At 42.2% G+C, this 26,833-nt stretch overlaps 2 protein-coding genes across 4 annotated transcripts in view; one reads left to right on the plus strand and one right to left on the minus strand.

Moving 5' to 3' along the window:
* The first annotated feature begins 582 nt into the window (after window positions 1-582).
* On the plus strand, window positions 583-15,110 carry nt5e (5'-nucleotidase, ecto (CD73)). 2 transcript variants are annotated; one of them, XM_046298018.1, is made up of 9 exons: window positions 583-969; window positions 7,304-7,526; window positions 8,016-8,204; window positions 9,340-9,537; window positions 12,650-12,804; window positions 12,897-13,005; window positions 13,193-13,342; window positions 13,560-13,760; window positions 14,142-15,110. In XM_046298018.1, the coding sequence occupies exons 1-9, from the start codon at window positions 637-639 to the stop codon at window positions 14,303-14,305; spliced, it is 1,722 nt and encodes a 573-aa protein (XP_046153974.1). In that variant the 5' UTR covers window positions 583-636; the 3' UTR covers window positions 14,306-15,110. The 2 variants fall into 2 exon arrangements, with proteins under 2 accessions (XP_046153974.1, XP_046153975.1); XM_046298019.1 differs by lacking the exon at window positions 583-969 and adding an exon at window positions 2,267-2,486.
* Window positions 15,111-15,525: 415 nt separating this feature from the next.
* snx14 (sorting nexin 14) overlaps window positions 15,526-26,833 on the minus strand; it is a 33,062-nt gene continuing 21,754 nt past the window's right edge. For both annotated transcript variants that reach the window (XM_046298005.1, XM_046298004.1), the window contains 12 exons: window positions 26,585-26,759; window positions 24,930-25,013; window positions 24,669-24,769; window positions 24,323-24,434; window positions 23,981-24,021; window positions 23,654-23,773; window positions 18,096-18,219; window positions 17,207-17,371; window positions 16,880-16,975; window positions 16,045-16,136; window positions 15,900-15,956; window positions 15,526-15,679 (listed from right to left, as the gene is read on the minus strand). In XM_046298005.1, the coding sequence (XP_046153961.1) occupies window positions 15,635-15,679; window positions 15,900-15,956; window positions 16,045-16,136; window positions 16,880-16,975; window positions 17,207-17,371; window positions 18,096-18,219; window positions 23,654-23,773; window positions 23,981-24,021; window positions 24,323-24,434; window positions 24,669-24,769; window positions 24,930-25,013; window positions 26,585-26,759 (1,212 nt within the window). In that variant the 3' untranslated portion in view covers window positions 15,526-15,634. The remainder of the gene's footprint in view (window positions 15,680-15,899; window positions 15,957-16,044; window positions 16,137-16,879; window positions 16,976-17,206; window positions 17,372-18,095; window positions 18,220-23,653; window positions 23,774-23,980; window positions 24,022-24,322; window positions 24,435-24,668; window positions 24,770-24,929; window positions 25,014-26,584; window positions 26,760-26,833) is intronic.

The raw sequence follows: 26,833 nt of genomic DNA on the forward strand, positions 1-26,833 counted from the left end.
CAGTAGGTTTATAATTGAACACATTTATGAAGATTTTACACTATTGTGGAGAGATGTACTGTTTGGATTCTTTACATACAATAGAAATAAGCGGAATCATTTTTATGTAAATTTACAAACAGAAAACCACATTTTCGTATCCTACAAAAAGAAATTGAACTGTATTTTAAGACGGTTAAATGCTCTACTAACAAAAAGCTGTTAGAATTGTAAGTATATGCATGTCCCTTAAGGTCCTTGTGTAATTGTAATGTGATATTGTACCCCCTAGCTCGATTGTCCATTGTTTGTAATCTATGTATGCTTGTGTTCCCTCATGTGCTTTATGTATTGATTTGTTGTTAATAAAAATATATTTTTTAAATAAAAAATAAAAATGCGATGATTGAGTGGGCTGTATAACTTTGCTGTGTTTGTGCATGGCTGTACACCTTTTAATAGGGTGGAAGTGATTGAATTGCGTGTGGGCATTCCTTGTCAAGTTACCGCACACTGTAAACACATACACCAACCCAAGCTATGTAAATGATATGCTACGATTGGAGAAGAACACCCCTTCTTTTGTCCACGCCTTCTGGTGCAGTCAATGTACGGGTGAACTTCTGTGTTCTAATACAGTGCGCTGTCAACGACAAGATGGCAGTGAGTGAGTCTATGAAGGGTCTTCTACTCTACCTCTGCATCTGTAGTCATGTTTCTACTGTGGAAGCGTGGGAACTCACCCTGCTTCACACCAACGACGTCCACGCAAGAGTTGAGGAGACGAGCAACAGTTACGGCAAATGCACCAAGCCTCCGTGTTTTGCCGGTGTGGCAAGGAGGTTTACGAAAATACAGGAGATCCGGAGCCGGGAGAAGAACGTGATGCTGCTGGACGCAGGCGACCAATTTCAGGGAACCGTTTGGTTTAATGTATATAAGGGAGCCGAGGCTGCCTATTTTATGAATAAACTTGGCTACGATGCGATGGTAAGCAGTTCACATCATTCCAGTAGAATATTAATGTGGGCGACTGTATCATTTCATAACGGAGGATGCTCTCTGGGTGACAACATTTAAAATACCCATATGCGGGACAACAGAATGATTTGGCACGACATTCTCCGGAGACTATCACTATTTCAAAATAGGCCATCATCACTGTCAATCGTGAATGATAATTCTTCACGTTTTACGGTGAAACGTCCAAACATCATCTGCATGCCAGTTTCATGGGAATATCTGCATTTAGAATTTGTGAGCAAATTCGAGCAGATGGTTTTAACCTTCCAGTATTTTTATTCAGCAATGTAGCTAACCATCCTAAAATCTCATAACTGAGGTGGTGTTTTTGGTGTAACAGTAACGTTATACTATGCTGTTAAATTTGTATCCGATATGTTGAATACTAATGAATCATTATGATCTTCCAAGACATTGATTCAGCTTTGATCAAACTTTACTAAAGGACCACAATTGTGAGAAGTGGCGGTGCGACGCAACCCCTGCTCAGCTGTATTAAACGAGCTAATTGAAGCGCACCAAGACTAGCCTACTCATTTGCCTCGGGCAAAACTTAGTGACGCAGAATATTGACCCCATGTGTGGCTGTTTTATGAACATCTGGAAATATGTGGCCAAGGAAACATGTTCTGGTTGGTGTTAGGAAATTATCATTTTTAAAACGGGATTGAGTGAAGTAGCTGAAAATGATGATTGATCAACTAATTAGCTACCCTCACAAATTTGAAGAAATTATCTTATATACCATCTTTCAGTTACTTAGGTAGCTCTTCGTCACAAGCACGCGTTCTGTAAGTATTATTGTTAGGCGGAACTGTCCTCTCCATGCGTAGCTGGAATTTACCCCGAAAGGATTTGAGAAATGTGATTGGTTGATATTGTCTGGCCTACCTCTCCTCTTGCACTTTGCAGGATATCAGATCTCAACAATGATTGGAAAAGTCTAACACAACCTTTCTTGAAAGTATGGATCGCGACGTGTCATAGTACATGTATAATTAGTTAGTGAATTGATTTGGCCAAGTGAAACTGCGGTCTCTGTTCAGTGCGCTCACTGCTAAGCAGCGGTCTCTGCTCAGTATGGTAGCTGCCGGTTCGCGGTCTTTTTTTCTTGAGTGTTCTTGACGTTCACTCCGTGACAAGCTGCAGCGCTGTCGTTTAACAGCAGATGCGCTGTCAGCCACTGACTTGTCATTGCCACTCCCCAAATGGACTCATGCTAGCAACAAGTTCTGACAGCTCAATCGTCACGAAAAGGCAATACACTGATGAGTTTCTCTCTTTCATACAAACGTTGAGAATTAACGAGGAGATCCCTCAATGTGATTTGTGCGGGGAAGTGCTTAGTTACTTAATGAGTTAATGAAAACGAAAAAATTCCTATAACGACACGTCCTGACTAAATATCCATAGCATGGCGGTATACCTAGGGAATTTCAGAACAGGGCAGAATGCGTCAGGAAACAGTGTTTCGACAGTGGAAAGTAGGTAAGCTAGCAAGGCATTGTTGTAATTTTATAAAAAGGTGATGATAATCAGAAATAAGGGAGTACTGTCTCAGTAGTATGTGCGAGTTTCTCTTTCAAACAGTTCCCTGGCCTTGTACACAGCTAATAGCTAACGTTAGGCAAAGCGAGTTAGCTAGCTACTGATAGCTCAACCCTAAGTAACAGTACAACTGAAGATGAAAAATGATCAAGCCTACTGTACATCTTACTGTAGAAATAGTTGGAAACAAGTCTAGGTTGGATCCGTTGCTGTCAAAATACAAGTCATTTTTATTCTGAACTGGAATAAACTGATTGAAGCAAGATACTTTGAGGCAAACACAGTTCTGGGTTGTTCATCTACAGCAGGAAGTCTCCTGCCTAACTGAGAAAGCACAAGATGTTCTGGTCCTGTTTGACTCCACATGCCTATGTCAGTCAGGGATCTCAACATTACCAGTACCACATTCTTATGATACACTGCTCAAAAAAATAAATGGAACATTAAAATAACACATCCTAGATCTGAATGGAAAAATTATTAAATACTTTTTTCTTTACATAGTTTAATTGTGCTGACAAAAATCACACAAATTATCAATGGAAATCAAATGTATCAACCCATGGAGGTCTGGATTTGGAGTCACACTAAATTAAAGTGGAAAACCACACTACAGGCTGATCCAACTTTGATGTAATGTCCTTAAAACAAGTCAAAATTAGGCTCAGTAGTGTGTGTGGCCTCCACGTGCCTGTATGACCTCCCTACAACGCCTGGGCATGCTCCTTATGAGATGGCGGATGGTCTCCTGAGGGACCTCCTCCCAGACCTGGACTTCTCTGGCAAATGAAAACGTCCTGCACGGTGTTGGGCTGTAAGCACAACCCCCATCTGTGGATGTCGGGCCCTCATACCACCCTCATGGAGACCGTTTCTGACCGTTTGAGCAAACACATGCACATTTGTGGCCTGCTGGAGGTCATTTTGCAGGGCTCTGGCAGTGCTTCTCCTGTTCCTCCTTGCACAAAGGCGGAGGTAGCGGTCCTGCTGCTGGGTTGTTGCCCTCCTACGGCCTCCTCCACATCTCCTGATGTACTGGCCTGTCTCCTGGTAGCGCCGCCATGCTCTGGACATTACGCTGACAGACACAGCAAACCCTCTTGCCACAGCTCGCATTGATGTACCATCCTGGATGAGCTGCACTACCTCAGCCACTTGTGTGGGTTGTAGACTCAGTCTCATGCTACCACTAGAGTGAAAGCACCACCAGCATTCAAAACTGACCAAAACATCAGCCAGGAAGCATAGGAACTGAGAAGTGGTCTGTGGTCCCCACCTGCAGAACCACTCCTTTATTGGGGGTGTCTTGCTAATTGCCTATAATTTCCACCTGTTGTCTATTCCATTTGCACAACAGCATGTACAATATATTGTCAATCAGTGTTGCTTCCTAAGTGGACAGTTTGATTTCACAGAAGTGTGATTGACTTGGAGTTACATTGTATTGTTTAAGTGTTCCCTTTATTTTTTGGAGCAGTGTATATTTAAGCAATATATGGCCAATATGTGGTATATGGCCATGGCTAAGGGCTGTTGTCAAACACAACAGTGTCTGGATACAGCCCTTAGCCATATGCCACAAACCCCCGAGGTGCCTTATTGCTATTATAAACTGGTTACCAATGTAATTAGAGCAGTAAAAATGCATGTTTTGTCATACCCGTGGTATATGGTCTGTTATACCACAGCTGTCAGCCAATCAGCATTCAGCGCTCGAACCACCCGGTTTATAAATATTTTTATATTTTTAAATTAAGTGGACACTTCTGATGACGTTTGACAAGTATACACTGCTCGCAAGGGGGCGAGGTAGGAAGGAAGGAAGGATTTATTTTTAAATGAACCACCCTTTGCTGGAAATTCACCACTCGTTCATCCCTCTGATTGCATTTTCAGCCACTGGTAACTTGCGCTACGGTCAATTATGAGTGCATATCTACTTATATTAAATATATAATTATTAATATACGTATAACAAGCAAATAAATTAGCTGACTAATGTTAGCCTGCCCAGCGGGAACTTCTGAAGGAAAATGTTTTATTTCTACACTTTCCAAAATATAACCAAACAAAAACAAACTTTTTACATAGTAGCAACATTTCTAACTTATTGGCATTTGTTTTTACTTACACTTGCATGTTGACTTCTCCATTGATGTTTAAGTTTTCGCAGACTTTTCTTAGCGGAGGTACCATTGTCGCGGATTGAATTATGTGGCGTTTCAGGCCCGGAGTGAACATAATTGTACACTCGCAAAGCCGACTGAAAACGAGGACTGAGGGGCTTACTTTGCAAACTTCCCTTGCTTGGCTAATCATTTGGACCACCCTCCAAGATGGCGATGGAGATTCATCCAAGGGCATAAGGCGAGGATAAGTGGGTGTGTCTTAAGTGTTTGGACCACAAACAGGGGAACGTAACACCTTCAAACAGGTCAACATTCACAAAGCTGCAGGGCCAGAAGCATTAACAGGACGTGTACTCAAAGTATGCGCCGACCAACTGGCAAGTGTCTTCATTGACATTTTCCCTGACCAAGTCTGTAATACCTACATGTTTCAAGCAGACCACCATAGTCCCTGTGCCCAAGGAAGTGAAGCTAACCTGCCTAAATGATTACCACCCCGTAGCACTCATGTCGGTAGCCTTGAAGTGCTTTGAAAGGTTGGTCATGGCTCACATCAACAGCATCCTCCCGGATACCCTAGATCCACTCCAATTCGCATACCGCCCCAACAGATCCACAGATGACACAATCTCAATCGCACTCCACACTTTCCCACCTGGACAAAAGGAACACCTATGTGAGAATGCTGTTCATTGACTACAGCTCAGAGGTCAACACCATAGTGGCCACAAAGCTCATCACTAAGCAAGGACCCTGGGACTAAGCACCTCCCTCTTCAACTGGATCCCGTGCTTCCTGACGGGCCGCCCACAGGTGATAAGGTTAGGAAACAACACGTCTGCCACGCTGCTCCTCAGTACTGGGGCCCCTTCTGTACTCCCTGTTCACCCGCGACTGCATGGCCAAGCACGACTCCAACACCATCATTAAGTTTGCTGACGACACAACAGTGGTAGGCCTGATCAATGATAACGATGAGACAGCCTATAGGGAGGAGGTCCGAGAACTGGCAGTGTGGTGCCAGGACAACAACCTCTTCCTCAATGTGAGCAAGACAAAGGAGCTGATCGTAGATTACAGGAAAAAGCGGGCCGAACAGGCCCCAATTCTCATTGACGGGACTGTAGTGGAGCAGGTTGAAAGCTTCCTTGGTGTCCATCACCAACTAACTATCATGGTCCAAACATAACAAGACAGTCGTGAAGAGGGCCCACCAAAACCTTTTCCACCTCAGGAGACTGAAAAGACTTGGCATGGGACCCCAGATCCTCAAAACGTTCTACAGCTGCACCATCGAGAGCATCCTGACCGGTTGCATCACCGCCTGGAATGACAACTGTTCGGCATCTGACCGTGAAGCGCTACAGAGGGTAGTGCGTACGGCCCAATACATCACTGGGGCCAAGCTTCCTGCCACCCAGGCGGTGTCAAAGGAAAGCCCATAAAATTATCAGAGACTCCAGTCACCCACGTCATAGACTGTTTTCTCTGCTACCGCACGTCAAGTGTTACCGGAGCGCCAAGTCTAGGACCAAAAGGCTCCTTAATAGCTTCACTGGGGCCAAGCTTCCTGCCACCCAGGACCTATATAATAGGCGGCGTCAGAGGAAAGCCCATAAAATTATCAGAGACTCCAGTCACCCACGTCATAGACTGTTTTCTCTGCTACCGCACGTCAAATGTTACCGGCACGCCAAGTCCAGGACCAAAAGCCCCCCCCCCATTTGTTTTGTACACTGCTGCTACTCAAAGTTTATTATCTATGCACAGTCACTTCACCCCTACCTAAATGTACAAATTACATCAACTAACCTGTAACCCCGCACACTGACTTGGTTACAGTACCCCCTATATATAGCCTCGTTATTTTATTGTTACTTGTTTTAATTTTTACTTTAGTTTATTTGGTAAATATTTTCTTAACTCTTCTTGAACTGCACTGTTGGTTAAGGGCTTGTAAGTAAGCATTTCACGGTAAGGTCTACACTTGTTGTATTCGGCGCATGTGACAGCTTGATTAGATTGAACAGATCAGGTAGAACAGAAAACCAGCAGGCTCCGGATCGCCATAGGGTAAGAGATGAGTACCCTGCCCTATACAGTGCACTGCGTTTGACCAGGGTCCTTTTTGTTAAAAGTAGTACACTATAAAGAGAATAAGAACAGGGTGCCATTTGGGATCCACCCTGGTGTGTAGAGATATATTTTCCGTAGGGTCTTTAGGGATAGGGTACTCCGCGGTGTATTAATCTGTGACGTACAAGGGACAAGTAGCCTGGAGCAAGGTGTCAATGTGGTGGACAAGACAAGTCCAGACAAAGGTCTTCAATTCTCAGTGTGACATTGTCTGGGAAAAATTGAAGCCATATTCATAATATGTTCAGGAAGCCTACCCCAGGAGGACGCTAATTAGTTATGTATAAAACAAATAATATATTTTTTTCTTTCCATCAGTTGTTAGTGGACATGCACTTACGTAGCAATTAGATGAAGAAAAACATTAGATAAACTCATCTAAAATGGACTTGGCAGCACAATAACACCAGAACAGTATGGTTGGTTGAACATTGTTGTTAATCGGGAAATATTGTGGTTGACCTTTGCCTTTGTTTGTAACTTTATAGGCTCTGGGGAATCATGAGTTTGACAATAACGTGGAGGGACTTATCAAGCCGTTTCTCCAGGAGGTGAAGTGCACAGTCCTCAGTGCTAACATCAAAGCAGATGACACACTTGCCCCACACATCAGCGGGCTTTATTTCCCATATAAGATATTTGATGTTGGCTCTCAGAAAGTGGGCGTGGTTGGATACACTTCAAAGGAAACACCTGCCCTGTCACAAACGGGTACAATTATGTTTTGACTTGATTACGGTTTTGATTGAAGTTTTAGCTTCTCCTCACCCCCCCTCTCTTAATGTATCTTCCTTCTCTCCTCAATCCTTTTATTCTCCCTCTATTCAGTTTCATATTCATGCATTCGCTCCTCTCCTACTCTCGTCACAATAATCCATATTGATTGCTCTGTCTAGGTTGCTTCGTGTTTGCTTCCAATATTTACACTATGATTTTAATAATGCCTTCCTCTAGATCAGGGTTTCTCAAACTCGGTCGTCGGGTCCGCAAGCGCTGCACGTTTTTGTTTTTTGCCATCGCACTACACAGCTGATTCAAATAATGAACTAATCGCCAAGCTTTGATCATTTGAATCAGCTGTGTAGTGTTAGGGCAAAAAAACAAAATGTGCACCACTTGGGGTCATAAGGAGTGAGTTTGGGAAACATTTAAATAATTTCCCTGATATAAAATGTATTTTTGTTCCTCATTCTGTTGCAGGACCTAACTTAGTGTTTGAGGATGAGATTGATGCCCTTCAGCCCCAGGTCGACAAACTCATCACCCTGGGGGTCAACAAGATCATCGCCCTCGGTCACTCTGGCTTCGTTACGGACAAAGAAATAGCCAGAAGGGTGAAGGGCGTGGATGTGGTCATTGGAGGACACAGCAACACATTTCTGTACACAGGTACGGTATGCAGTGTTTACCACAGACTACTTTAGTTTAATATTTACAATCATAGTAATTTCATCTGCCAGCCAGGGCTCTCTCTGAGCTTGGGGACGAGGTTACAATCTCTATGATTGTATTTCATCCTAACACCATCATTTTTTAACTGTCATAAGTTTTTGTAAGGAATTGTGGAACCTACAGTTGATTCCCGAACTGAAAATGCATATGTCCCTGGATGTCTTCAGTTTTCCTTCCTTACAAGCGATCCAACCATGAAATCATATAATGGAAAAACAGACTGGAAATATAATTGGAAGCATTTGTGGTCTCACTCTAACCACAGCACCATAGAAACTCAAACAACAAGCACATAAATTCTGCCTTCAGTCCTGAAGGAAGAAGGCTTACTAATAACTCAACCAACAACCACACCATGCTGTTTTTACCACACAGGCAGTATATTACTTTATGCCTCAGCAGCTCTTGGTCTGTGATTTGAGGGATCCACATCCTTAATTCGTGCAATATCAAAAAGCTGGAACAATGAGTATCTGCCACCTGTCTTACCTGATGCCGATCCTGGCCTTTTTGTTTTTGTGTGCGTCCCAAATGGCACTCCCTACAAAGAGATTAGGGTGCCATTTGGGATGTAGCCACAATTAGCTTTTGCCGTGCTGAGCTTTTTCCACAACAGCAGCCATGATTCATATTGGTTAGAATCAGTGCACTGGCTGGTTCCCATGCTTGCAAGTTCAGTACCTATGCTATGCTGCTGCTGCTCTTTTTAAAGGGCGAGGACTCTGTGATGGCTATAAGGATTCCCTTTGATGTGAGGCCTACACTTTAGAACAGTTCACTAAACCACAAACAGTAAGCCCTTTGTTCAGTAATTCTGCCTGGAAAGTCAGTGTAGTTCAGGCTGATGTGGTGGGAAAGTAAGAACATAAGAATCCAAGAAGTCGATGGCCTGGATTCATTCTGTTATACAGCAGCTAATTGAAACCCAGTTGATGTCTTAATGCATTCATACAGTTATTTAGGCGTTGTTTAATTGCTAGGCTGTTTTCTTAAGCATGATTACAATGCAACTGATGCTTGATATGGAAAACCATTCATTTAATTCCATTGTTTACATTCACTGTTTCGATAGGGGAGAAACCTTCCTCTGAGGTTCCGGCTGGTCCTTACCCCGTCGTGGTGAAATCAGAGGAAGGGCGGGACGTCCCTGTGGTGCAGGCCTTTGCTTTTGGGAAATATCTGGGTTACCTCAAGGTGACATTTGATGAGGCTGGTAATGTGGTCCAGTCCACAGGCAACCCCATCCTGCTGGACAGCTCTGTACCAGAGGGTGAGTACAGTACTACTGAGTAAAATGAGGTGAAGTTGCCAGGAAGTGTGTCTTAAATGGCACCCTATTCTCTACAGTATATAGTCCACTACTTTTCAACAGAGCCCTATTGGCCCTTATCAAAAGTAGTATAGGAAATAGGGTGCCATTTCGGACCTACACAGTGAAATGGGCATCCGTTTGCATCAGCAGTGCTCCTGTTTATCTTATCACTTGTGAAGGAAGTGTGAAAATGGCACGTTTGGTGTTCTTGACTCTGTGTAGCTACGTCAGTTTCAGTACCACTATCAGTATATTTTTTATTAATGTATAAAAGTTCAACTTTATATAGTAGGGTTGTTCCACAAATTTAGTGCCTTTTGCGTCCCTTTAATATTATGTCTCTCTGATAAGCTACCCAGGAAAAGGCTGAAAATAGCCCATATTGATATGTAGCCATATAAGGTTCATGAAATCAATAACTTGGTATCAGATAACAGTCATGTATTAGCCATCGCTTAGATAATTAATTTGATGCATCAGTAGCAATACAAGGATATAACATTTATAGAAGAGACAGAAATGCTTATGGGGGAGGTGTTGCTGTATATATTCAGAGCCATATCCCTGTAATGCTTAAAGAAGATCTCATGTCAAGTGTTATTGAAGTACTGTGGTTGCAGGTTCACTTGGCACATCTAAAGCCTTTTCTTTTGGGGTGTTGCTACAGGCTAACAGTCAGTATCTAAATAACATGTGAAATGCTTGATAATGTATGTAAACCGAGAGGTCTACTTTCTTGGGGACCTGATTTTTCATCAAGCTGTCTGCTCAAGAGGAAGCTTCTCACTGTAACCAGTGTCTGTAATCTGGTTCAGGTTATTAATCAACCACTACAGGAACAAGATCATCCACATGTATCGATCACATTTTTACTAATACTGTAGAACTTTGCGCTAAAGCTGTACCCGTACCTATTGGATGCAGTGATCACAATATAGTGGCTATATCCAGGGAAGAAACATTAATGTTAATTCCCAAATTGTTTGCCTAGTCAATTTACACACAGCTCTGACTCACTTATCCCACCAGACATGCCACAAGGGGTCTTTTCTTAGTCCCCAAATCCAGAACAAATTCAAGAAAACGTACAGTATTATTATTGCATGGAACTTCCTTCCCGTATTGCTCAAATAAACAGCAAACCTGTTGTTGTTTTTTAAAGATAAAGCAACACTTCGTGGCCCAATGCCTCTCCCCTATTTGACCTAGATAGTTTGTATGCATTGATATGTAGGCTACATGTGCCTTTAAAAAAAATGTAGTTCTGTCCATGAGCTGTTCTTGTATAATGATCTGTATTATGTTTTGTGTGGACCCCAGGAAGAATAGCTGCTGCTTTTGCAACAGCTAATGGGGATCCTAATAAAATACCTTTGATATTGAATTTTAAAAGCCTGTTCTGTTAAATGAAGTGCACTTTAATATAGTCACATGGAGAATTCAATAAATACTTTATGAATAAAGGCTTGCTAAAGTGCCAAAATTCAGCATCAGTCAAACCTGTCACTTCTAGGAAGATTTGAATCCACTGTCTAAGTTTCACCACCATTGTAAAGCCCTATTTATTTATATTCTTTGACAGTCACTTCTGAAGATTACTATTTCATGTGATTAGTGATTCATTTACATCTGACCCTTATTTTAAGGTGAACTGAACTCTCATTTTAAAAAGGTGAAACTATTCCATTGAACATCTAATAGTCAAATCACAGAGTAAAAGCAGGTGAGCAAGTTCTACACTTTTTTTTATTTTATTTTTTTCCATTTTCTTGTGAAAAACTGAACATGTCAACCTAGTTACCACAGTGGATCTGGACCGATTCCGGCTGAGAGTCAGACTCTGCCGACAGTCTGGGCTGCCTTCGGCAGTATTGCTTATGGTTAGGATGCAGGGATTTGAACTCACACCGGAATCGGCCCGAGTTATCTGGCCCAAATGTATTAATAATAATAATAATATATGCCATTTAGCAGACGCTTTTATCCAAAGCGACTTACAGTCATGTGTGCATACATTCTACGTATGGGTGGTCCCGGGGATCGAACCCACTACCCTGGCGTTACAAGCACCATGCTCTACCAACTGAGCTACAGGACCACCCTCTCTGGCAGATGAGTACACGGGCTGCTTTAAATAATTTCAATAGAAAAATACATAATGTTTGATCAAAAAAATACAATAATTACAATAATTAATTTCTTTAAGAGTCCTGTTTTAAGTAGTATTTTGATGCTTTGTGCAAGGAAATTGATACGCTTTAACTTTGTGGCTGGAGCCTCCCGAGTCGGGGAGCGGTCTAAGACAATGCATCGCAGTGCAAACTGCTTGCCAAAGATGCTAGTTCGACACTCGTGCTGGCCACGACCAGGAGACCCATGAGGCAACGCACAATTGGCCCGGAGTCGTCCGAGTTAGGGGAGGGTTTGGCCGGCCGGGATGTCCTTGTGCTGTAGCGACTCCTGTGGCGGGCCAGGAGCATGCACGCAGACATGGTCACCAGGTGTACAGTGTTTCCTCCGACATACTTTTTTTGTTTGTTGGGTGGATGGGTATAATTTATGCATAAAATGTATAATAGTAATTTAAATGACTAAATTTGCATCGGGACACTTCTGGGGCAATCCTGGTAAAATGCTGGCAAAGATGACTGAATTTCCAGTAGATGGAAATGGGCCGATTCTGGGCAGTCATTCATTTTGATTCCAGGCCAAGTCCAACACCCGATTCTGGGCCGACTCAATCAGTTCCAGCTCCCCAGAAGAGGTCTAGTTTTGGGCCGAATTGTTTGTAAAGTTTTTTTCCCCCCATTGCTACCCATAAACTAGCAGTGTTTTAAATCTGTGTTTTGTGAAGCTTGCATTCAATTGACACTCTGTTGCACACAAGCTTCCATTCCCCGTGTCACAAGTTTTTTTTAATCATCAATAGTAATTGTATTTAACCTCGAGATGGGGAAAACAAGGCATTTTAAAATGTATCATGACCGAATGTTAAATTGAGGTGAAACAAAGTTACACTTCTCAAAATGCACCGAATTAACCCAGTAACTGTATCTGATTTCCTCATCAGACCCCAGTATTCTTGCTGACGTAAACGAGTGGAAAAAGGCCCTGGCAAATTACTCCTCCCAGTATGTGGGGGAGACCCTGGTGTATCTCAATGGAACGTTTGAAGAGTGCAGGTTCCGAGAGTGCAACCTGGGAAACCTAATCTGCGACGCTATGGTGAGTTAGTAGTACGGCAGGACAGCTACCCAAACCTGGTACCTTTCGGTCAGTCTGTAGCCTACTGATGAAATCCTGTTATTTTGCTGTAGGTACACCACAACATTAAATATGCAGATGAGCTTCAGTGGAACCATGTCAGCTCCTGCATCGTCCAAGGGGGATCAATACGGTCATCCATAGATGAACGCAGCCGAAATGGTGCGTTTGCCTTATGGGGCTGTTTCCTGGACAACAGCAGAAAATTCAATGGAGATTCTCCATTGAGCTTGTTTTTTGTTGTTGTCCAGGACTAGGCTTAATCTGTGTCCAGGAAACCAGCCTTGTGTTTGCCATTTCTGGGGTTTTCTCCCTCAATTTGGAAACTGATTGAAATGTATTTTGTTAGGTTCTATCACGATGGAAGACCTAATTGCTGTGTTGCCGTTTGGAGGCACCTATGATCTGGTGCAGCTGAAGGGCTCCACTCTGAGGAAAGCTTTTGAGCACTCTGTCAGGAGATATGGAGGGAACACAGGGGAATTCCTTCAAGTATCAGGTATCAGTCTCCATTTCATTTTCATTGGTAAAGAGTCATAATGTAACCTAAACCAGTTGACATCAGGCACTTGTCTCCAGCTATCTATCCCCAAGAACCTGTGCACCTACATTGAATTTACTATTGTTTTGCTTTTCCCCTCTTAGTCAAACTACATGGAGAGGAATGAGGACAAGTGTTTTGGACTGACTTTATTTCACTCCTATAATCTCAATAGGATTCCATGTAGAGTATGATATGTCAAGGCCCCCAGGGGAGCGTGCCAGGAGTATCAGTGTGCTCTGTACGAACTGCCGGGTGCCCGTCTATGAGCCACTGGACAACAGCAGACTATACAAGGTGGTCCTGCCCTCCTACTTGGTGGAAGGAGGAGACGGATTCTCCATGATCAAAGAGGAGAAGCTGAAACACGACAGTGGTGAGCTCACAGAATTGAATAGATTAGAACACTAAGGGTGCCATTGGAGACGACCTATTCCCTGTATAGTGCACGAGGATTGGGGTCAATTCAGAATGTAAACCAAATTCTACATTTTCCTCAAAGCATTAAGATAATTTCAGTGTACTTCCTGAATTGTCTGCAATGTAATTGACCCCAACCCTGTAGTCCACTAAATAAGGAATTGGCCAGGGTGCCTTTTGGGACGCTGATAATATCTCTAGGGATGAGCTCCTTTCCGCAGACTCATAACTTCTTTTATGAACAGGAACCCTTTGAGCATTTTGTTGCCCAACTATTTTTACCAGATAAGTTGTTGGTTAACTGGTTCATGGGGGTTGAAAATAGTTTATCTTACAGGTGACATGGACATTTCGGTGGTGGCCAGCTACATTACTGAGAGGAAGAAGGTGCACCCAGCTGTAGAAGGACGTATCAAGATTTCCAACTCAAATTCAGGAGGATCTGGACACACAACTCTAATCCTCATAGGGCTGGTGATGGCTCTGTCTAGGAGCCTATGAGATCCCTGCCTGCAACGCTAGCTCGCCATTGGACGTGTTCTTCTCAGCATCCAAGGGAAGAACTCAACTCTAGTTAGTCTAGTGAGAGTACAAATTAAGGACATTGGTGAAATATCCATTAACAAGGCACTTAGATATTTCTATATAAATACTGTAAATGACACTGGACTTCTCTAGACAGGTTTTGCTTTGTCAAGTCTCATGTACAGTAACTGCTGTCAAGCTCTTGCTTGGAATTTTGTTTATATAATAATACCACATACAGTGCCAACATAAGCAAACTTAAACAGATGACTACTGGCTGTTTTAATGTGTGCACTGTGCAGAGTATGCTTGCTTAACCAGCATTAGTTTATGGGAGAAGATATATGAGCTCTGTTTTTAAGCTCTTTGGGACCAGAGAGGTATCTAGAAAGGAGATAAATGAGTTGGTCAACCTTTTGTAAATATTTATAGAATTCTTTACTATGGTCATGAATGCTATACTACTGTTTTTTATTTATAGGATGGTATAAAATCTGATCAGGACTTTCCTAAAGTTGGTTAGCTTGTTTCAAATCCCTGTTAAATCTAAAGAAATACATTGAGAACCAGAGGTCATAAATTGAGTTTCGGTTGTAATTTGTAAATGGCTTACGTGAAATGTTTTATTTGGCTTAGTTGTGATATTGAAATAAGCTTGGTAGTAGTACATTTAGACAGATGTCAATGTTTGTCTAGCAGATATTTGATTTAAAAGCTGATCTTGAACTAGCTCTCATGCAAAAAATAAAATGAGTAGTGTGGCTTTGCTGCTCTCACCATTGATCAGGACTGTTTAAGGCCACAGGAGTATTCTGAGGAAAAGGAACATTCTCTCTCAACCTTTATTCTTTACAGGGGCCAGCCATTCATCTCCACCCACCACTGGCACCGGGAATGCATCTCCTTTCCACAGTGGGAGAAACTAGATTCCAAGGGAGGGCAGATGGAAATCGTATTAGGTCATATGCAGGACACAACCTCAATTTAGAAAACTGAGAAGCCGACTTTAAACATGCTCCTAACCACAGGTCTCAGCTCATTGCTTCAGCCTGCATCTCTATTTTTACAGCACACAAATTTAATCATAGTTATGGTCGGGGAAGACCTCTTACATTGACACATCAAGAAAGGACCTCTGTGCAGCAGCCAGCAAGGAATTATTTAAGCCAGATAAAATATGACATTTGACCACCCAGTAAAATCAATAAATATATTTTATTATTGTACATTGGAATGTTGATATGATCCCAGAGACATTGGAATTTTCACTGCACTTTCCTCCAGGGAAGGGAAGCGTTCTGTTATCTACATCCACTGGCTGCTATCGGCCGATGGCTCTCTCTGTCCCTGCTGAATAGACAACATTATCACGGTATCCGCAGGAAGGTACACAAACTACATCCTGGTACCTTCCTACTTTATAAATAAGCAGGAAGGTACACAAACTACATCCTGGTACCTTCCTACTTTATAAATAAGCAGGAAGTTACACAAACTACATCCTGGTACCTTCCTACTTTATAAATAAGCGTGTCTAAATAGTTTGGAAAAGACATTCTTAGGAATTTACCGTGCCAAGCTCTGGAAACAGTTCTTCGACAGCAATATCCATCAGAACGTAAGTCATCTGAGGGGCAGAGGACAGAAACAAGAGAGAAAACAATGCACCATGAAACCTTGGCTGCAGAGAAAATTGTCTCCTTGTTTGGCTTTACCTGCTTGTTAAGAAGTGGCTGCTGAAAACCGTCAAAGAGAAGCCTGATGCCCTCGTATTTGGCCTCCTGTCCAATGCACTTTTCCACAAAGTCTATGAGGTGAAAAGACAAAGACATCAGTACAACGGAGGCCCACTTAATCCATAAAAACTCAAACTATCCCTTTGGCAGGTGATTCCATCAAAATATTATGACTATTTCCATGGATGATGCCATTGCACTTGTTCAACATGCAGCGTTTCTGCCAGGACATGCTTTCAAAAGTAGGACCAGGCTTCCAGAGATTAGAAAGAAACCGATAAATCAGGGAGTGTTCACCAGACACAGGTTGTGTCCCAAAATGGCATCCAATTCCCTTTATAGTGCACTACTTTTGACCAGGGCCCATAGGGGCATATGCACAGGCAATGGGACTTAATGATATGATGAAATGGAAAATATCTGGGCTTGGTGAAAACTATTCTGTGTCTGGATGTCATTTGTTAATACAATGTAACAAAACGGAACTTGCTTGGTGGCTAATGAACTGTGATTAAGACATGAATCCATCATGCTGAGAGCTAGATATCTTGTGTAGAGAGTGCATACTGGATATGTGCAGCACATGAATACAGCAAAAGAATACTAGAGAACATGTTAGCCTGAGTTCCAGTCTGTTTGTATAATAACAATTTGGTGGGTGCTTATATTTTCTTATTTCACGTGTGATTTGGAAATGTTTTTTTGCATATCCCAACTCACCGTCGGCGAGTGCCAGTCTGATTTTGCTATCATACCAACTCCTTGTCATATCATGTTTGTCATGCCATGACCAGGCTAAAAGCTTGGGTCTAACCTGGCACATAATTCATCATCTCTTCGAATGCCTTCTTGGCTCTTCTCTGCTTGTCTCCTGTAATAAGTTCCTCACTGGTCTCACAGAACACAGCATCTAAGATAGGGCAGAAAACATCATGAGTCTGGGAGAAGTGGATCAAGGCAAGGCAATTCCAGAACTTAATGGACAGTAATTCACAACAGCAGTGAGATTGGCTAAGCACTGAAGTGGAACAGCAACATCTACAGTGATTGTGTGTATTCCCCTAAAACCCTTTGGTGGAGCCTTAGGAAGGAAATAGGAGGGGTCGGGGAAGAAAAACATTACTGAAGCAATTCACCGTACCTCTGAGCATGGTGATGAGAGAGACGACGTGGTGCTCCTGCAGGATCACGTCCAGTTTGTGCTGGATGTAGTTATCCATGTAGGCCTCCAGAGTGTTCTTGAACAAGATCCGTCCCCCTGACAGGATGTGGTGCAACCAGTCTGGCATGTGGAACACCACTCGACCTGTCGGGTCAAGCAATCATTTCATCAAATGTATTTTGTTACATGAGCAGTTGTCACAAACACAGTCTCGCAACACAGCACCAAACACAATGAGAATAATCATGGCTGGGTAATAGGTGTGGGTCTGACAGTCCTGAACATCCTACAACTAGCACTGTGACGGTCACAATTCTGTTTGTACACTTGCTTGCATGAATATGGTTCTTAATAAAAGCTATTTTAAAAAGCCATTACACTTTGTTATCATCATCATGCCATTTCATTATTATTATCATTTCAGGTTACTTATAAATATGAATCAACAAATTAAGAAATGCCAGGTGTGTCATATTTTCATATCATACTTGCCTACCTGGTTAAATAAAGGTGAAATAAATAAAATAAATAAATAACATATTGACATCGCTAATGGAGTCAAAATAAATATATATATGCCTACTTTGTCCTTGTTTTACTTTCATGTTGGACTTCATTCATTACCATCAGTTACTAGGTTATTCAATTACAGTCACAGGCCTACCTACAACCTTCATACATACACACACACACACGTACTGTAGTGGCCATCACTGGCAATACTAAAACCCTCCATATTCTTTCACTAGATTCACTTCTAATGACAGCCGTATTATGCTCAAGATGTTTGTGTTATTTGTGTGACTACCATATTTCAAATCATGGTTCAGTCACGGGACTACTTCTTCCCTGGTGCCTGGTCACTTACCCACGAACATCATGTAGTCATACATCCCTTCCACTGAGATCACCTCCATAAAGCAGTTCCGGTTGTGTTTCTTCTCCAGGCCCTCGGGCAGGTTAGCGTTGTTTTTGTACAGGCCAGCGAATAGCTAGGGAGATAGAAATCTTTTATATTGACGAGAAATGGACTACAAAACACACAACTCAGCCTTTCAAGGAAGTTCAGAGTGAGTCAAACCACACAGTTAACACAGTCTGCCACACTTACTTAATCATTTAAATCTGAGATTACACATACAACATTTCCATGGAATATGTTTTTTCAAAAGTGCTAAACTCTGAAATGACCGGAACATTCTCTCATTACGGTTAGTGGAAGGAACATGCAAATATTTATCATTGTGACTGAAATGAGCACATCCTGTCAAAGAGCAGGGCTAAGGAGTATTTGACACTGACAAAAACACTTTTTTTTTTCTTCAAACGGAAGATAGTCAAATATTTGGTTCCAGCATTCACCGTGGGATCATTTGTAAAAACACCGGAGAGTTACGAGGAATGGTTTTAATTTATTAGTTGGGGTCAAGGCCAATGCTCCTTCAAATGTTGTGTCACTGAATAAGTTTCAGGTCTGCTGAGCACAAGCTTCTACGTTGTGAAAATGCAGTGCAACTTCCAGCGGTCGTTTACTCTGAACACAGGCTGTACCCACTTTAAGTTAGTTTCAGACAGAGGTCAAGTAGGCTACTGTGGCTATTTGATCATAATGTAGGCCTACCAGAAGGGCCTACCATCAAAAACAACAGAAAATGCATCCCATAACATTTTAACACAGAAATAGCTGTTCTATCATTCAGCCTACAGTAGCAGGCAATGTTTGGTGTTCAATGTAGGCCCACATTCCAGGAGCCTCTTGGGGAAAAAAAGCCTGTAGTGCTCGACATAAACCTGTTTATGCAGTTGTCCTTTTGTTAAGGGAATTTTTATCAATAATGACTAATTATGTATACATTTCAATCAGGACTGACTAATCAGAATACTATTATGTTACTGTATATGTATGAATTTTATTTTTAATCCTAGTACTGAATATAATGTGTGCAAATATAATCAAGAATTAGAACAGTGACTGTCTGTACCATGGTAGAAATGAATGAACTCATAGCCAGACTGGCTAGAATGCTTATCTACACCAGCTGTCCTAAGCTCAAGTCATATATCATCTTAATAGGGAAGACGATGTGAGAATCATACAGCCTTTGTATTAGAGATGAGATGTCACGGGTTGGTACTGAAACTAATGACGTCATTTTCAGTTTATAACCTGTGGTTATAGGAGTACTCTCGTGAATAATATCTGCTGTTTGACTTTAACCTCTTCAACCTATGGGGGCGCTATGTCATTATTGGATAAAAAACGTGCCCGTTTTAAGCGCAATATGTTGTCACGAAAAAATGCTCGACTATGCATATAATTGGCAGCTTTGGAAAGAAAACACTGACGTTTTCAAAACTGCAAAGATATTATCTGTGAGTGCCACAGAACTCATGCTACAGGTGAAACCAAGATGAAACCTCAAACAGGAAATGAGCAGAATTTGAGGCTCTGTTTCCCATCGTCTCCTTATATGGCTGTGAATGTGCCATGAATGAACTTGAGCTCTCTGCCGTTCGTCCAAGATGTCTGCAGCATTGTGACGTATTTGTAGGCATATCATTGGAAGATTGACCATAAGAGACTACATTTACCAGGGGTCCGCCCGGTGTCCTGTGTCGAAATTATTGCGGAATCTCTAGGTCCATGTGCGTTCCATTTCTTCAGAAGAGAAAGTCAACTGCCACGATGGATTTATCGTCGATAGATATGTGAAAAACACCTTGAGGATTGATTCTAAACATCGGTTTGCCATGTTTGTCCATGGTGCGTTGTCAGGTATGCAATGTCAATGCTCCTATCAAACCTACATGGTTGAATGAATGTGTTGTTCCATACCATGTTGCTGTAGAAGGTGACCCATTATGTTGTTGTCTGAAAGCTTCTAATGGGGAAGGTTGTTTGGTAACACGTTACGTAAAAGCCAACTGGTATAATGCCTTATAACTTGTTATAAGCATGTATGCACCTTTTATAAAAGTGTCACAGGCACTATATGTTCATTCACTTTCTATGGAATGATTGTCACTACTCCACTCCAGACATATAGTGCTCCTCCATCGTGGGGAACACTCCTTCATCGTGGGGAACACTCCTCCATCGTGGGGAACACTCCTCCATCGTGGGGAACACTCCTCCATCGTGGGGAACACTCCTCCATCGTGGGGAACACTCCTCCATCGTGGGGAACACTCCTCCATCGTGGGGAACACTCCTCCATCGTGGGGAACACTCCATCGTGGGGAACACTCCATCGTGGGGAACACTCCATCGTGGGGAACACTCCATCGTGGGGAACACTCCATCGTGGGGAACACTCCATCGTGGGGAACACTCCATCGTGGGGAACACTCCATCGTGGGGAACACTCCATCGTGGGGAACACTCCATCATGGGGAACACTCCATCATGGGGAACACTCCATCATGGGGAACACTCCATCATGGGGAACACTCCATCATGGGGAACACTCCATCATGGGGAACACTCCATCATGGGGAACACTCCATCATGGGGAACACTCCATCATGGGGAACACTCCATCATGGGGAACACTCCATCATGGGGAACACTCCATCATGGGGAACACTCCATCATGGGGAACACTCCATCATGGGGAACACTCCATCATGGGGAACACTCCATCATGGGGAACACTCCATCATGGGGAACACTCCATCATGGGGAACACTCCATCATGGGGAACACTCCATCATGGGGAACACTCCATCATGGGGAACACTCCATCATGGGGAACACTCCATCATGGGGAACACTCCATCATGGGGAACACTCCATCATGGGGAACACTCCATCATCATGGGGAACACTCCATCATCATGGGGAACACTCCATCATCATGGGGAACACTCCATCATCATGGGGAACACTCCATCATCATGGGGAACACTCCATCATCATGGGGAACACTCCATCATCATGGGAAACACTCCTTCATCATGGGGAACACTCCTTCATCATGGGGAACACTCCTTCATCATGGGGAACACTCCTTCATCATGGGGAACACTCCTTCATCATGGGGAACACTCCTTCATCATGGGGAACACTCCTTCATCATGGGGAACACTCCATCATCATGGGGAACACTCCATCATCATGGGGAACACTCCATCATCATGGGGAACACTCCATCATCATGGGGAACACTCCATCATCATGGGGAACACTCCATCATCATGGGGAACACTCCATCATCATGGGGAACACTCCATCATGGGGAACACTCCATCATGGGGAACACTCCATCATGGGGAACACTCCATCATGGGGAACACTCCATCATGGGGAACACTCCTTCATCATGGGGAACACTCCTTCATCATGGGGAACACTCCTTCATCATGGGGAACACTCCATCATCATGGGAACACTCCATCATCATGGGGAACACTCCTTCATCATGGGGAACACTCCTTCATCATGGGGAACACTCCTTCATCATGGGGAACACTCCATCATGGGGAACACTCCTTCATCATGGGGAACACTCCTTCATCATGGGGAACACTCCTTCATCATGGGGAACACTCCTTCATCATGGGGAACACTCCTTCATCATGGGGAACACTCCTTCATCATGGGGAACACTCCTTCATCATGGGGAACACTCCTTCATCATGGGGAACACTCCTTCATCATGGGGAACACTCCTTCATCATGGGGAACACTCCTTCATCATGGGGAACACTCCTTAATAAGATTTAGATGCACTATTGTAAAGTGACTGTTCCACTGGATGTCATAAGGTGAATGCACCAATTTGTAAGTCGCTCTGGATAAGAGCGTCTGCTAAATGACTTAAATGTTAAATGTTTGTCGATATTATGGAGTTAATTTGGAAAAAAGTTCGCGTTTTAATGACTTAATTTTCGGGGTTTTTCTTACCCTAACGTGATGGAGAAAACAGAGCGATTTGTCAACACAAATAATATTTTTGTAAAAACTGAACATTTGCAATCTAACTGAGAGTCTCCTCATTGAAAACATCTGAAGTTCTTCAAAGTTCTTCAAAGGTAAATGATTTTATTTGAATGTTTTTCTGGTTTTTGTGAAAATGTTGCTTGCTGAATGTCAGGCATAATACTATGCTAGGCTATCAATAGTGTTACACAAATGCTTGTTTTGCAATGGTTGAGAAGCATATTTTTGAAAATCTAAGATGACAGTGTTGTTAACAAAAGGCTAAGCTCGAGAGCAAATAGATTTATTTCATTTCATTTGCGATTTTCATGAATGTTAACGTTGCGTTATGCTAATGAGCTTGCGGATAGATTTACACAATCCTGGATACAGGTTTCTTTCGTAGCTAAACGTGACGCAGAAAACGGAACGATTTTTCCTAAACAAATAAATATTTTTGTAAAAACTGAACATTTGCTATCTAACTGAGAGTCTCATGGAAAACTTTGAAGTTCTTCATAGGTAAATTATTTTATTTGAATGTTTCTCTGGTTTTTGTGAAAATGTTGCCTGCTGAATGCTAACGCTAAATGCTACGCTAAATGCTACGCTAGCTAGCAATAGTGTTACACAAATGCTTGTTTTGCAATGGTTGAGAAGCATATTTAAAAAATCTGAGATGACAGTGTTGTTAACAAAATTCTAAGCTTGAGAGCTAGCATATTGATTTCATTTCATTTGCGATTTTCATGAATAGTTAACGTTGCGTTATGGTAATGAGCTTGAGGCTGTATTCACGATCCCGGATCCGGGATGGCTCGTTGCAACAGGTTAAGACTGGGCTCTGTCCATTACTATAAAATAAGGGTCTTACAAATCCTTATGAATTGACAGAGTGTTTAATTTTAATTGGGTGTTAAAACATAAAGCAATTTAATTCTTGCAACACCTTTAGACAAGGAAGGTGACTGAAAATTAAACCACTTTACAAATTAAAATGTATTCTTGTTCCCATAAATATAGAGAATCAGAAATATTATGCTACCCTCTGCCTATTGGCTACTTAGCCTGTCTCAAAATACAACACGGCCCCTTTAAGACAAGAAAAAGCTCTTTACCCTACTCACTTTTCAAAGATGCTCTTGTAGGAAGCAATCACTCCCCCATTGCGGACTACAAATGATCTAGGCTAATAAATCCATAACTAGCAAAGGATATGAACAAATGGGCACGTGGCTACATGCAGAGCTCGCTTTGTTCTCAAAACAAGACTTAGAGAGAACATTGGTCAAAGTTGTCCACTGAAGCAGGACACATCCCTAGATATATCTGAGATTGATGGGAGGGATGTATACAACAAGTGTTCACTGAAATGTGTACGTGGTCCCAGGGCAAATGGGGAGCTTTGCACAGTAAGTGTACAGGTAAAACTAGGGAATTTGGGGAAAATGTGACCCTATTATAGACCCTATTTTTAGGTTACTTTGGGGAATTGTGCAACTCACCTTCTTGTTCTTCTCAGCAGTAGAGCTGAGCATGGTCATCTCTGGTCTGCTAGGTTTGGCTTTGGGAGATTCACAGGAGTTGAAGAAGGACTGGATGAAGGGTTCCAGGTTCTGTCCTTTCTGGCAGGCAGAGATGCAGAGGAAAACAAAGACAGAACATTGTGAATAATATCAGTCGACTGAGCCGGAATATTGTCTGATCATATCTACTTCCTTTTCCAGTTAAATTGAGTCTCGGAGATGAACTACGACATTGATATATTGGTATTGGCCAGAACCCCAACAGATATTACACTATTAAAAGCACATTGGAAAAATGCCTCTTACCTCTTTAATAATTTTTCCAGGGACAGACCTGAATATTTTACCTGAGAAGGAATAAAATCACAATAAATAAAAATAACACAGATCCACATGGCACTACATAGCTAATCAATGATGAACTTCTCATGTATTTTACCATGGCATTTTTAGTCCAATAAATTCTGTATGAACGCATGGTCAAAAGTAGTGCACTATATAGAGGATAGGGTGTCATTTGGGACACAGAACATGTACTTCTCCAGGGCATCTTTAGCCCTCCTCGTGTTATAATGTATGAATACGTTAGAAAATGCTCCATAGATGTTAATGATGTACTGTATGAATGTGTTAGAAAATGCTCCATACCGAGGTTGACATCAGGCAACATCTTGTCCATGAACTGAGATTCCATGCTGTGAGGCGATAGGAAGTCTGCCAACAACTGACTGTTACTTAGCTCTGGGTGCTGCATCAGTCTCTGTTCCCAACACACGCACATAAAGGCATGGATGCAGGCACGGATGCACGCATAGATACGCATAGATGCGCATACACACACATACAAATATGCATATGCACACACGCACAGGACTCACCAAAAGCGAGAGATGACGATATATTAGAGTAATTTGATTGTTTGTTGTTTTTTTAAGCCTTGAATGCACTACAGTTACTTCACACTATGCAGAGGAACAGGCCTATGAATCATTACCTGCAAATATTCCTCAAATTCTTCCCTTTTGGATGACAAGAACTCACAGTTCTTTGGTCCAATAATTCTTTTGGAGGGAAGCTGTGCATCTGCAAATGAGCCTGTGCAAAAGTGAACAAGGTCAATTTACTAGTGACATTTACAGTGTCAAAAAAGGAAACAAAAGTTCTGTCTGAATCCACCAGCCACAGGACTGAAATAAAGCCAAAAGGGTATACTTCCTCTGTTAAAATGTGTGAGAAAGTATAAATGACATCTTACCATGGAACTCTGTGAGTTTATTTTCTAGAACGTAGAATTCCATGTATCTTCTGAAGATGGACCAGTTCTCCGTTTCTTGCCACTCTGAGAAAACCGCTCAAGAATCAACAGAATTGAAAACCAACATCAATACTGCAGTTTTATATTTCCCAATCCCCACTGTCATAATTCATCAAATGTATGGCTGCTTCCCAAATGGCACTTCATTCCCTACATAGTAGGTAGGCCAATATATAGAATTCATTAGATTGATCTGAATTTATGTTTTAGCGCGATTCCAAATGCTTGTATCGCAACAATCAAAAGTACATTTTTTCCCTGTCTTTATGAGCGTTTTTGTATTTTTGGTCTCATCCCTTTCGCTCCTTCTGTGCACCTTCTCACTCGCACTAAGTCCCTCCCCATGCCACTCACAACAATGACAAACGATAACTTCTTGCTCTCTGACAACAAGCAGTCTAAACTTGCCATTTGCATTTGAGGTTTAGGTGAACAGAATCGGTCATATGGACACCGAAATACTTAAGACATTATTTTTCTGTAATAGAGGAGAACGATACTCTTTTTATATGTCTCAACTCCCAACATTCATAACATGGATGGATTCAAAGACCTCACTGTCTTGCCAGGAGGGTGCAGGGTGTTTTAGAGTTCTGGTAGCCATGTTTTGCTGAAGTATTTACGGCTCAGGATCTCGTATCTTGGGTATAGAGTTCGAATCAACTTTCTGAAACAGTCTTTCTCCACAGTTTGATTTATTTCCATGTCTTTCGCTATGTGATACGTAATTGCATTCGTTATTTCATTCCACTTCTTGTCATACGGATTACCACTAATGATTGGTGCGGTGAGTGATAGCTGAGTGCGGGTCTGGCTTGAAGATGTCTTGAGACTTGTTCTGCTGCGCCGGGGGTTTGTTGCACGCATTCTGGTAGATTCTTCATATTCGCGCACATTTCAGATGGTGAAAAAGATTGCTGGTGTTTCCACCTTTGGCAAGCACAATGAGTCTACACAACTTACACAATACTATTTGTTGGTTGAGGTCCGATATCTGAAAGCCAAACCAGTTCCAGTCATCCTGCAAATCAACCTCAATAGTGTCATTTTCCTCATCTTCAGTCATCCTCAATTCTTGCTTACACTTTTGCGCTTGCTTACACTTTTGCGCTTGCTTACACTTTTGCTAACGAAAGGAGTTCACTTCACTAAATGTTTGCTTGCATGTTTCTTTTGTTGACTTTGATTGATAGGCAGATTGCGTGTAACGTCCATGCTCCTACTTTTTTTTCTTTGCTAAAAAAAAAAGCTATGTAAAAGATCAAACTATTTGAACTAGCCCACTAAGCTGTATCACTCGACTGAAATTTTGAACAAAACAAAAACGCCTTATTTCATACATTTATTAATTTACCATGATATGGCAAAATCCACATCATGGCACAACATCATACCAGTATTCACATTCATACCAGTACACCACCCAACCCCAATATATATTGAATCACTCATAACTATCTTTAGGCCATATCCCCCAGTCCTACTACATAGTGCCCTACTTTTGACCAGGACTTTCTGATCAAAAATAGTGCATCATGTTGGTAATAGGGTGCCATTTGGGACTAACTCATAAACACCTCTGGTCGTGCCCTCACCTTCCTTCCTGTCGTTGCGTTCCACTTCGATACAGAACACAGGGACTCTCTCCCTATTGAGCTCATCAACGTAGGGGATGGTGATGCTCCAGGCTGACAGGTTCCTCAGGACTCCTGGAGTACTGCTAGCCTCCACTGGGGTGTTATCCTCCACCACCACTGTGGCCTCCTCAATCTGCAACACATGGGAGGTGTGGGACGACAGTTGAACTAAGCTCATGAGGCACTTATAAGTTATATTGTTTTAGA

The sequence above is a fragment of the Oncorhynchus gorbuscha genome, linkage group LG14 (assembly GCF_021184085.1).
Source record: "Oncorhynchus gorbuscha isolate QuinsamMale2020 ecotype Even-year linkage group LG14, OgorEven_v1.0, whole genome shotgun sequence".
Taxonomy (NCBI): Eukaryota; Metazoa; Chordata; class Actinopteri; order Salmoniformes; family Salmonidae; genus Oncorhynchus; species Oncorhynchus gorbuscha.

Coding starts and splice junctions, on each gene's coding strand:
- nt5e (XM_046298018.1), top strand. CDS start 637: ATGGCAGTGAGTGAGTCTATGAAGGGTCTTCTACTCTACCTCTGCATC. Junction 12,805..12,896: donor ACCTAATCTGCGACGCTATG/GTGAGTTAGTAG, acceptor ATTTTGCTGTAG/GTACACCACAACATTAAATA. Junction 13,343..13,559: donor GGAATTCCTTCAAGTATCAG/GTATCAGTCTCC, acceptor TAATCTCAATAG/GATTCCATGTAGAGTATGAT.